The sequence below is a fragment of the Pseudopodoces humilis genome, chromosome 9, assembly GCF_049639895.1.
Source record: "Pseudopodoces humilis isolate 2021_Gansu_Grassland_sample_001 chromosome 9, ASM4963989v1, whole genome shotgun sequence".
In the NCBI taxonomy this organism is placed as follows: domain Eukaryota; kingdom Metazoa; phylum Chordata; class Aves; order Passeriformes; family Paridae; genus Pseudopodoces; species Pseudopodoces humilis.
This window is the reverse complement of record NC_142208.1, coordinates 14824323-14837003: the sequence shown is the minus strand read 5'-3', so window position 1 is coordinate 14837003 and position 12681 is coordinate 14824323. Positions and strand designations below refer to the sequence as shown.

Below are 12681 nucleotides of genomic sequence, written 5' to 3'. Positions count from 1 at the left end.
ACCTTCCTCAAGGTGGTGCCATGAGGGAGGAGACCTGTGCACTTTCAGTAGATGGGACGGATAAAACCGAACTGCATTAATCTCACTTAGTAGGTTGTTGTGGTTTAACCCCAACTAGCAACTAAGCCCCACACAGCTGCTCCCTCACTACCTCTGGTGCAATGGGAGAGAGAAAAAAAAAAATGAGAAAACTTGTAAGCTGAGATAAAGATAGTTTAATAAACAAAGCAGAAGCTGTAAAAACAAGGAATTCATTTATCACTTCCCATCTGCAGGCAGGAAAGTCATCCCCAGGAAAGCAGGGCTCCATCATATATAACTTGGGAAGACAAACACCATCACTCTGAATGTCTCCCTTTCCTCCTTCCTCCCATTTTATATGCTGAGCATGATGCCATGTCATATCCCTTTGGTCAGTCTAGGTCAGATGGCTCTCCCTCCTCCCAATTTTTCATGCATCCCCAGCCTGTTCCTTGGTGCGGTGGAGTGAGGGGAACACCTACAGTGTTTCCAGCACAAACCCAAAACATAGCCCTGTACTAGCTGCTGTGAAAAGAATTAACTCTCCTTCAGCCCAACCCAGCACACAAGGAGAAAAATCTCTTTAAACAGTACTGATCTCTTAGCTTTTTTACTCCCATTGTGACCACTTAGGATTGGTTTCTTCAAGTGGTAAACAGAACATAACCAGGGATGCAGCCAACTGCATGCTACTACATCATCAAAAATGAGCCAGTTATGGCACTTGCTGCTGTTACCACTCCAGTATCAAGACTGAAGTGCTTGAGATATGGCATATCCCTCAGATCTGAGCTGCAAGTTTTCTGAGAACTGCTCATGCCTCAAAGGAAGGGTTGAGATGAAGTTTATATTCATGTTCCTTTCCCTGTATCCTAAGGGCTTTGTCACAAGTTTGCCAGTTGTCTTCCATGAGTAGCAATTCACAGAAAGTGCTGTCTGTGTGCAAGGTGACTGAATTAAAATATATTAAAAACACTTGAGTTTGTTAAAAGAAAGAGTGACAGCAGTGTCAGAGGTTCAACAAATGCCTGTAAGTCATGTAACACTCAGTAGCCCAGTTTTTCCTGAGGCCATTACTTTCTTTAGTAGCATGAGAGACTGAGGATACTCCCTGCTTCACCCCACCCCCCCAGTCTTCCAGTGGGATTAAAAGCTGCAGCATTGAAAATGCAGAACTGAGCCTTGAGCCCTGTGTCTATCCTTGGACAATAAGCTGTTTTTTTGGGGGCAGCCTTCTCTCTAGATTTCTCAGCATCCAGTCTCAGTCCTGATCATTTAATTAGCTAGTAGAGATGCAAAGTTTACTCTTTAAAAGTCTTCTGTTCCCTTCCCTGTCACCCATGTAAATATCATACCATACATACCACATTTTGAATGTGATATCTTTGGAGCAGAGACTCAGATACCTAACCAGCAGTCAGAATTACATGCTTTTATTCTCATGGTGGCTTCTGGAAGTTACCACATTAGGGGGAATTATTTTGTTGTTGTTGTTATTGTTTTTTGTTTCATGACCCATCCTTCAGCCCCATTTGCTTCTGAGCAAGTCCCAGCTGTACATTTGTCACCTGTGTTGGCCCCTCTGTGGTCCCCCCCTGCAAGCAGAAGAAATGTCAGTGTTGCAGGGACAGCTGGCTGTGAAGGTTTGGGCAACAGCTGTGCCCCTGGATCAGCTCCTCTCCATTGGCAGAAAATCCTGAGCCTCTATAGTGTGAGCAGTAGCTCAGGCAGGTGTATTACCTGAGAGAGGTGAGCAGACACAGCAGACCCACGAGCTTTCAGACATGGCATCTCCATTAGAAAGAGACAAAGGCTTGCATTGTGATATTGGGTGGTCCATTCTCATCAGCTAATGGAAGTCTGAATTCCCATTGCCCCCACAAATTCCCCATCGCTGATTCACCACTTGAATTAAACCATAATTATATATTATCAGCAGTCACTTCATGGTAAGGTTGAAGGATTAAATGCAGTTAGTGGTGATAAATTCCAGATGTGCAGGACAGAAGCCTGAAGAGAAGGCCAGTTTCTGAGTAACTACAAGATAGAGTAATGCATTCTAAATATTTGATTCAATTAAGCTTCCTTCTGCTCTTTGTTTCCACTTACAGATGGCTCATCAATCTATAGTTTAGGGACACATTGCTATTCTTTCTAATGGTAATTAGGTGATCAGGATGGAGACAGGTTTGATGAAATACTCACATTATGATCTGCATATTTAAAATGGAACAGAGTCCAAAGCAACGGCAAAATGCTAGCTAGGGGCTGCACATGGCTTCAGCCTCAGGCACTTGATAGATTTTCCTCTAGCATAAGTAATGGGGACTTTGCCAGTACCCACTACAGAAAGAATTGTTGGTTTTGATTTCATCAACTATGAGCGCTTGCATCTGGTTTTAAATGTTGCTAAACTCTTACTTGACAGTTTCTTGCAAAAATACTCATGATGCTTGCCCATTTTTGGCTCACCTTCATTGATAGGATTCTTGCAACTTGGAAAATTGTAAAACAGTTGCAGAGTCTGTGGTTAATTTTCCAATGGCTTCTCTATGTTTGGGAAAGGCCATCATGGTACTTTTAGGGCAGGGTAAGTATTCTTAACAGCTGCTGTCTTGCTCATGTTTATCAGCCTCTAGCCTCTGAAAGCAGGAATATTTGAGAAGATGCCCCTGCTGTTAAAGTGTCCCATTTAATGTTTTTAACCCTTAGGATTCTTTTGGTATCTACCGACAAAGTAAAATTGTAAAGTAGAACACGGCCAGAAGCTCTGCATGCAAATGCGTAATAATCCTGTACACTCCCTTAGCCACTCCATCTGAAAGCTGTTATAGTCACTAAGAATTTAATAAGGTGTTATTTCTTTTATGCAGAGAAGAAATTTGAGGAGTGCAGAGGTTTGAAGCTCCGAGGGTAAATCTGTACTCAGAAAAATTAAGCAAACTTTATGCCCTATGTAAATTCTCATTTAAGGGCAACACACATCTTGTCCTGGCCTTCTCCCAGACTTGGATTTAGCAGTCAGTCCTCAATTCAGCAAAGTACTTAAGCACATCCTGATATGCTTTGCTGAATCAGTGTTTTAAGTGGAAGTGACAGAAATAGAATTGAGATCTCCTCAGTCATAACCCTACTCTGAAGCCATCAGGCAGTGCTTCCTTTCTTCATTTCTCTACACTGCAGTGTCTGTGTCAGTGTCTGTGACAGGAAAGAGCCTGAACTTCTGCTCTGAACTTCTGCCCCTTACCAGAACCCAAGCCACCCAGCTGAAATTTCAAAAGTACAAGCCAAGCAGACAGTTTTAAACATTCTGAGACTTGAAACCTTTGTCCCCCAGTGGCTCGAGTCATTCAAGTGCATTGTTTAAGCAAATGGACAAAGGATTCTCTTAGCTCTGATAACAGCTTTCCTTCAGGTCATCAACAAAACCTACTTTCAGTTTCTTACTTAATCAATTTTTATCTGTAATAAAGAATTGCAGCCTGAAATTTTGCTCTCTGCTGCCTAGGGAAGGGAATCTCTGCTTGCAATAATAATTTGAACAGCCAGTTAACAGCTGTATTGCATCCTCATACAATCATAATCCTTCTATAGGCTTGGCACCAATACTCTGTGCTTGCAACTTTCTAGGAAACAAGCAACTAGCAAGTTGCTTCTTTGAGGGAGTAAGGGGAGGGACACAGGAAAGAGGGAGAATTGTTTTGGTTTACTTCTTGCCCATTTACTTTTCCTCATTCTGACTTTAAAAAAAAAAAAGAAATCTACCTGGATTGTTACCTAGGTTAAAGAAATCCAGTCCTTGTGCACAAAAGTTTTAGAGAACACAGTTACTGTATTTGCAAATACTGTTTGTCCTTTAGTAAGCTTTTAAAAAGAACGTTTTTTTCACATGATGCCTTTTTGAGGCTTGTTCTGTAGTAACCTTTAAAGATAAGGAATGACTTACAATATTTTTAGTCTGAGAAGGCTAGCAATCTCCCTGATGTCATTTCATTAAAAATCCATTTTTCTCTTATGGCCATAAACACTAGTAAACTGCACTTCTTTTCCTTTTGATGGTGCTGACTGATTATTCCACTACTCAAGAGGTTCTTCTAGGACAGAAAATTACTTCGTTGTATTGAGTCATTTAGACAATCTATAGAGGGGGATTTTTTCAACCACTGTCTTACAAGGACAATTTAATGTAAGTTTATTTTCTTTATTACAATTAAAGTAAGAAACCATAGTAGATCTCAATAAATCTCTCTTCTCTGCTTAGCTGCCTTTAGGATCCTGCTGTTGCTAAAGTTTACTTTCCCAGGCTATGCTATCCAGCGGAGATATAGGTTAAATGAAATTTTTGATGCTGTTCCACCTACATTTTTCCTGATGATTTGATGCTGCTTGCTATTTCCCATCTGCTGGTCTTCCTTGAGTTACAATTTGAATGCTAATGTGACTCCATCCCCCACTGGGAGCATGCTGATATTGACACGTGCATCTCTGAGAAGCTTCTCATTGAGGTGGTGGATACTCTGCGCTGCCAAGTCATCCTTCCTTGGTTTTAGCACCTTTCCATTCCAAAAGACCTATTGAAAAAAGAAATATAATACACCTCCTTTGTTCCAATATGGTCCTTGGACCACTAAGAAGGCTTTGGAAAAGTTATTTTATATTTTTTAGAGATTGATATTATTTGTTGTATTTCAGATGTCTAATGGTCTCTGACATGGAACTCCCATAAGTAAGTGGAATTGAGAAGCCACAGAACTTGCTAATTGTACTTCTACTGTAGATTTGAAACCAAAATAAAAAACTATGTCTTTAAATATAGTTTTTTTAAGAGCACCTATTCGGCTGTCACCATAACCCTGAAGGTGCCTGAAGTTTAATGTCCTTTATTTCTTGTAAAAGTAATTAATTGATAACTTATTAATAGTTACTGATTACAAGTGCTACTTTTGATCTTATGTAAGTACTGTACATAGTTTACATGCACTACAAGACAAACCAGAATAATACAGAGCATTCTCTGTAACAAATAAGAAAAAAAATTCTTTGTTTTCTATTAGTGCTTTATATAGCTTACTTTAAGAGTTTACATTGAATTTTCTTTGTGTGACGTGGAACAAACGTGTCACAATTAGCAACCTAACTGCAGGTCAGAAATCACATTACTAGATTTCCACTGTGACTTTTTTTTTTCCCCACAGCTAGATGCAGTAACTGCCTGTGCATAGCCACCAGAACTGCAGTACTTACATTATCAATAGCTATTATTCCCCCTTTCTTTATAAGGCGCAAGCATTTTTCATAGTACTCATTGTAGTTTTCTTTATCGGCATCAATGAAAGCAAAGTCAAAGGTTTCCGCTTCTCCATTGGCCAACAGTTCATCTGGATGAGCAACAAAGTGAGTTGTTATACCCTGGTTAGTGCTGTGTAGGAGGAAGTAATCCATTTGTGTCAAAGTTCTCATTAAATGTTTTCTGCTGCCTTGACCAGGCAGCCTATTCCTCCACAGGTAATTACTAGAAAAGCTTATCCCACAGAAACTAATCTAGACATTAAGTATGCCATAAAACACACAGTTACTGAGTTCTGCATGCTTAGGAGTTTGTGGAGTAGCTCCAAACCTGAAGGATATAGCTGGGACTGCTGAAAGGTACAGTAAAAACAAGTCAAGCACTTTGAAACTGGACATACTCTACACCTTCAGCTTTTTTTGAGCTGAGAACTGTTTTCTTGAGTGGATTAGAATTTTTCTCACTTTATGAACAGATTCTAAATGCTAATCTCTCCTTGCAGATCAAGTGCCATGACACAGGTCATGAACAAACCCTGTCAGAGATATTTATAGCAAGAAATTTCTGTAAGTAGTCCCTCTCTGGGCCAAGACAAGTAGAATTCAGTTTTAAGTTCTCCTAGACAGGCTTCCTGACTGAGAATTCCAAATTGCCAGTTGAAGAGAAGGTAATTGCTGTCTCCTAAGGTCCTCTGCCACTCCTGTAACTGGCCCTTAGCCTCTGTCAGCAGAAGATATTTTTGTCTAAAGCAATGCCTGGACAAAGCAGTTAGACAGCCTTCAAGGAGTGTGTATATCAGCAAACTGCTTATACCTGTCTCTTCAGAAAGGATGGATTTGAAAGTAATACAAGGTTATCAATGGATCTGTGGATCCATCAAACACCTCTGCTGGAAACCTCCTGCATCCAACAATCCCAGAAAATTTCTTGCATTTTCAGAACACTTACACTTTAGCATTTCTGCTCCACATTTTCCTTGAATGAGACAAGTCATTGCCTCACTAATGGCCTTGCACACTTTTGGCACATCCTGAAATTGAACTTCTCTGAACATGATTCAGCCTAAATTATATATTGGCTTCTGAATTTTTTCTGCACCTCAGCCCTTTCAGGGAACCCTTTCTCTCTTAACAAAGGAATACTTGCTTAGAATGGACAACGGATAGGAGAAATTTGGCTTTGTCTAACTAATCTGTTTTAATCATCTTTCCCAGAAGCAATAGTACTTGATAGATTAAAGTGATGGACAGGACAGGTGAGTGAGCAGTACTGCCCACTACATGGGACAAGCATTTTCTCTCTCTCTGCTAGTAGGTAGGAGAACTGTGAGTGCCTTAAGATATTTACTTTTTAATTAATATAAGAGAAGCTGCCTCCCTGTTAGCAAAATCACATTCACAACCATATTTGGTCTTAAATTTCATCACTGTTGTATCCTTCTTCTATGTCTAGGGAAGGAGAAGCAATTGGTTATTTCAGGTTACTTACCAAGTGTTTGAATTGCTGGCTTAATCCGCAGGTCAATTTTATGCTCTACTCCTGCCTAAGATGGAAAAGAAGAGAGTGTTGATAAAAGTGGTCAAGAAATAACCTGTTAGTAGTAGTGGCTGTACCCAGGGAGTGACTGGGGTTCAGACAGTTTTTCTGTTATTTCTAGGTTCCAAACACCACTTTTTTCTTCCCAAACTGAACTCTATCAGCCTTCTTTAATGGTAAGAATACTTCTATGTGAATGTGCAAGTCTAAAATACCTAAATCTCTTCACATGTAAGGGCAGCTGCCCCCATTGTGTATAGGAGATGCTGCTTACCTCCTTCCACAGTGGCCTTCCAATTTTGGCATAGTCCTCATTTATATCACAGGCAATAACTCGGCCATTATCTGGCAGGACAAGTGCCATATTCAAGGCATTATAACCTGTGAAAACACCTAGGAAAATCACAAGAGACATTAACACTTACTGCATCGTGAAAAAAGGACTACAGGGCTCTCTTCAGGAATAAAATCCCCAAAGGAATCAAGAATGGCAATTTGTTAAGAGACAATAAAGATTTTTCATTTTTCCTTCCATTTTAATGTATTTTTTCTTTTTTTAAAATCAATCTTTTAGCAAACTTCAATGTTAGCTTTTTCCAAAAGGCTCATGGACAGACAAGGCAGAGTCTGGTCTTTCATGTGTAACCCAAGTGAGCAGCAAAATACCAGGGAATTGTAACAGCCAGGCCAAGAATAAAGATGGTGGGAACCCATACCTGGCTGCTCAGCATCAGTCTGTCTTTTAGGACATCCTGCTAATATAGGTGCATCAAGCAAAGTGGATTTGATACAGGGCCTGTGCAGAAAAATATCTTCTTCTAGCAAGAAATTGATACAGGAAGGACAGAATACACCCTGTCCTGCAACTGCTGGAGACTCAAGAGATCTCTTTAGCTCAGTTTTTCAGATTGCTTCAGAATTGATGAACCATCCATGCTGATGCCAGAACCACTGAATGCACAGTTAGACAAAGAGGCAACCAAGTGCAAATCAGACACTCCTTTTCATGCTGTAGTTTGCCCACCTGTTTGCTGACATATGCGGTGCCTTCCTGTATTTGGATATTTCACGTTAAATGCAGCTATATTTGGAGAATGATAGGCAAGAGTTTTTTACTACAAAGTGACACTCTTACCTATTTCAATAACTTTCTTGGCTTTAATGAGTTTGACCAAATTTGCCATAAGCTGAGCCTGCTCACAGGACACCATCATTCTGCCCCAGGGATGATCAGCAGTGAGCTAGAAAAGGGAAAAAATATAACACATTGCATCAAACAAAAACCAAATCTACCAAACCAATATCCTAAAGAAAAAAATCCTACTGAAACTCCAGGATAAGCAGATACCCCTGTCTCCTCATTTTAGATGGCTTTGTGTTCCATCTATGAGCCAGAAATTGTTTTGAATTTAACTATAAGGAAGATGTTATGTGTGTCACAAGCAGTGGATATTGAAAGCAGTAATATGCTCCAAAGTTACCATGGCTGTGGCAAACTGAGCAATATTTGTAACTAACAAAGAATCACAGAGGAACTTTGACTATGAAAGTCCTTTATTTCTGTGAATTTACACAAATAGATGCACTTCCTTCAAGATGTGTAAAATGCTTTCATGAACTGCTAGGTTCATGTCTGCCAAAGTTCAGACCATGTAGTCCTGGCTACACAGTGCAAACCTTGGAGAAGCTGTGCCCATCCTACCCATCCCAGGGTGGAAAGGCTCTTGGCACTGAAGAATGGGCAACGAGAAAAGCAGGGCTGTGCCATGACAGCTGACAGGAAAGTATGTCCTCCTATTTCCCTTCTTCTACTAGGGATCATTCCAAGCAACCTGTTCCAGCAGTTAACATTTAATTTCTTTTATGTAAGAACAGTTTGTCTCACCTCAAACCTGCGTCAGGATGTCTGGTCTCATCTCTGACACTGGAGCCTGATGGAGGACATCACGTCTCTGAGCTACAGGTTCCTTATATGCCAACCAAAGTGAACAGAAGTCGTCTGTTCAAATCCAAACCAAGTGCAACCCTAACACATGGCCTTGGGAGCCAAGGATAGAAAAACATGTCTAAAATGTATGGCAATACTATTAAATAGTCGTGTAGATAGGTAGCCCTGAACATTGAATGGTCTGGGTATCACCAGTTAAAAAAAAACCTCTAGGGGGTATGCAAATATGACGGAGGATGGAAATATGACCAGGATCCCAGCAGGTCAGGATGAGGTGTGGGCGATACTGACCAGACGCAGCTTCTTTAGAATTGGATGTTCCCGCAATGAGTGATCCAGTATGTATTGCTGGAGAGGACTGTTTTTCCTAATCATACCACTCGGGGTCCCAAAAATGAAAGAAGGGTATCTTTTACCTACAAAAAAGTAAGTAATAATAATAACTTTTATACTTTTCAGGTATTGCCATTCTAAATAAAGTAAGCATTGAAGCATTACTAAAGGTTAAGAAGTTCTTCACTCTAAAAGAGCCATGAAAATGGAAAACACAACATAGCTGGACAACCAGGTGGACTATAATTTATTTATTTCTCCTTTTTAGCCTCTAAGATGTCCAGCCCAGACCTCTAAAGGCTGAAACAGAAAGGCTTCAGCACTGTGTTGTTCAGGGGCCAATGTGGTGGTTATAAACTGCCATAATTTTACAGGAGCAGTAACCCCATCAAAACTTAAAATTCAAAGAGAGAAACATGAACGAGGCACACAGTTTTCTCAGTCCTTATTTGGCAGATGAATAGAGCCTGCCAGGTTTTAGGCCCATCAGCTGATGTGTCTTCTCAAACCCTGTGCTCTCCTCATGACACTGTCCTGCCTTCCAGCCAGGGAAAATGTAGTATTGCTCAATGGCTTGTTTAGCATGAAACCAGCATGCAGACAAAGTAGGTGCTGAAAGTTTAAGGATTTGTACATGTCTACTCAAATACAGTACTGACTGCAGCTTTCCTGTCCAACGTTTCTTTTACCAGATGGACCAACTATTTTGAAGAGACCACAACAAACTCATTTCCACATCTACAGAACACTTTTATTTCGAGGGGTTTATCTTCTGTTAATGGTTCTATTTTACAGACGATCACGGCGAGATGTAGATTATTTCAACAACTTGCCTTAAGCCAAAGTGTAAGTAACCAAGTTCCCGCGTTACAAACCCAACACCAGTCCACTTCCCCTCCTGGACCGTGGGCTCGTTCTTCCGCTGCCCCGGGGCAGTGAAAGCGAAACTGCTACCAGAAAACAATGCTGAGCGCAAGGACCGCACCCCGGCCTGAGCAAACAAACGCAGGCAGGGGACCGGGCGGGGAGATGTCCTCGCCTTCGCTCGGACCTTGGCCTGGCCCCACACTGCGGCAGCTGGATTACAGGGAGCGGCTTGGGCTCCAAGAACATCGGTGTATTTACTGCCGCAGCTCAGCAAAATAAATCACAAGGGGTCTGCTCCCGGGACAGCCGCCGGGCTGCACCGCGGCGAGGACTCCTGCCCGCCCTGGGAGGGACCTGCCCGGGCGCTTCCCGTCCCCGGTGGGGACACCGGGAAGGCGCAGCCTTCACGTCTCTGTGAATATAGCAGGGCTTGGGAGGCGCCGCTTACCTGCGAGCACACCCGTGGCAAAGGCGACCCCCAGCATCGCCGTCCCGACGGCCACTTCTTTGGGGACGCTGATAAGCGGCATTTTGGCGTGGGGAGAGAGCGAGCGGCAAGAGGCAGCGGTGCGGCCCGGTTACACCCGGGGCGGGGCGGGTCGGGTCTCTCCGCCCGCCCCGGGAGGGAGGGGCCGCGCTGGCCCTGGGTGGTGGCCCCGCGGCCGCAGGGCTCGTCTCGGTGACTCTGACGGTCCCCGCGCACCGGCGTGCCCGATGCTGGGTCACCTGCGGGAGGAGGTATGTCACCTTCCTCTCGGTGACATACTCGGTTGTGGTGTGACAAAGCACCTGCGATTTGTGCAAACACCTCCTCAGAGGCTGGTTCTGGTACACCTTTACGGCAGTCTTCGTTTTAAAACACACCCAAGTGTCGTGTGAGCTCGTAATGGGCTCTGATGGAGGAGCTTTCCACAGAGCTACGCTCGTAAGAGGCTTGGTACTCCAGCCAGCCCAGGAAGTGAGCTCTCTCCTTCCCCTAGAACACGCTTTTTTGCAGCTGAGGTGTGAGCAATTACTGGTCAAAAAGCATGTACCATTTTTGAAATTTGTGTGAGTTTCTAGATGAAAGGGGTCAAGGAAAGTTCTCCAAGAGAAGGGGAGTGAGGTCTGGTTTCCTCTAATGCTGTTTCAGCCCCCTTCTGCAGTACCTTCCAGGTGAGGTGGAGCAGTACCCTTGCCCACAGCTTAACAGCGTTGTTGAGGGATCTCCTTTCTGGCTGGATCTGTTGCTGGAGGGAGTTGGTTTATAAATCAACAGTGATTGTGTAAGTTTTTTAATGTCAGCCTAAACCCGACTGTTTTGTGCTTCTGTGCCTTTCAGAGGTGTGCTGGGGATTTGGTTTTCATTTTGTGAGGTATTGGTAAGATCTGGGCTTTGGAAAACACAAGCAAAATATGGAGATCTATAATTTTAACATTCCATGGGAGATGAAATTAGTGCCATTGCACACAGAGCAGAAATACATAGGAATGGATTGGGTTGCAACTTGGCCTCCACAGATGTAGGATGAAAGCAGGTAAAAATTCCCTTTTGGCACATAGTGTATCTCCAGAAAGCCAGATGAATTGTGTGTTGGTAGATTTGGATGAAAACATTTAAACTATTTCCCTATACAAAATGACACAAATGTCAGTGCAGTTAGAAGAAAAAGATTCTTTTTTAAGTACATCTTAAGTGTGGGATTAAGTATATCGCCAGGGTATTTATGGGAAATGTGTTTGCCTATCACTGCATTTTTAGTGTATTAGAGTTTATTTACAAAGACTTGCCCCCAGAGCTCTTGTATTTCTTTTGCAGCAACTGATCATGCCACTCACTAAAGGGAGTCTGCTGTGATTTCTGATTTGCAGAACAAAGACGTATGATCTGTCTTGGCAGACAAAAAAACTTTGAGTTCACTTCTAAAATTTATTTGATTTTGAAAGCTGTAAGTGTTGTTGCTTTCATGGTGGCTTTTTTTCATTCAGTATCTTGTCACTTTCTCTGTGTACATTTTACGTTTGTAAATGACAGCATTTCATCCCAGTCTTTGAGAAGATGAGTTATCAGCATGTGCTGCAGCGAGTCAGTTTTAGGTCAAACAGCGGCAGGAGGCAGCAACTCTTGCAGCGGCCATAAATCAGATTTGTGACGGTGCGGCTCCATCTAGTGAATCTTCTCTACAACTACAAGGGAGACGATCTGTGGCTTACTCAGTTCAGTGAAACACAGGAAGCGTGCAAGCTTCCAGTGTTATGTTGACCTCTCGACTCGACTCGATGCCCCATTTGGACATCTCTAGAAGCGTCAAGTTTCTGAAAGATCCAAGAGAACTGGTGAACTGAATTGCTAACACACTTAAATGCGTTTCTGAAATTCCTCTCACCCCCAAGCTGTTAATCAGTAATAGCTTAACTTTGATGGCAGTGTTGAGTGTTTTACTGTATCACTGTACTGGACAGTATGTTGTTTCCTATAGATAAGGAAGCTGGTCTTCAGATATCTAAACCCCCACTTTCACAGTGGGGTCAAAAGAGTTAAAAATCTTCCAGCTGGATAGAATGGAGCCATCAGCTTTTCTTTGAACAATTCCATTTTCAGTTTACTTAACTCTGTGATATATACTGAACAGAAAACTTTGATTAACAGATTTATCAGACAAGAGCTTGCAGTGTGCTATGGCTACCTGAGAATTTAAGCATTTTGGTA

General features: G+C 42.3%; 1 protein-coding gene across 1 annotated transcript; it reads right to left on the bottom strand.

Annotated features, from left to right (window-relative positions):
- Positions 1-192: 192 nt before the first annotated feature.
- On the bottom strand, positions 193-10597 carry COMTD1 (catechol-O-methyltransferase domain containing 1). Its single transcript, XM_005520508.3, has 7 exons — positions 10441-10597; positions 9084-9208; positions 7980-8085; positions 7119-7237; positions 6797-6851; positions 5266-5399; positions 193-4592 (listed from the first exon to the last, which is right to left on the bottom strand). The coding sequence occupies exons 1-7, from the start codon at positions 10520-10522 to the stop codon at positions 4440-4442; spliced, it is 774 nt and encodes a 257-aa protein (XP_005520565.1). The 5' UTR covers positions 10523-10597; the 3' UTR covers positions 193-4439.
- Between the last annotated feature and the right edge of the window lie 2084 nt (positions 10598-12681).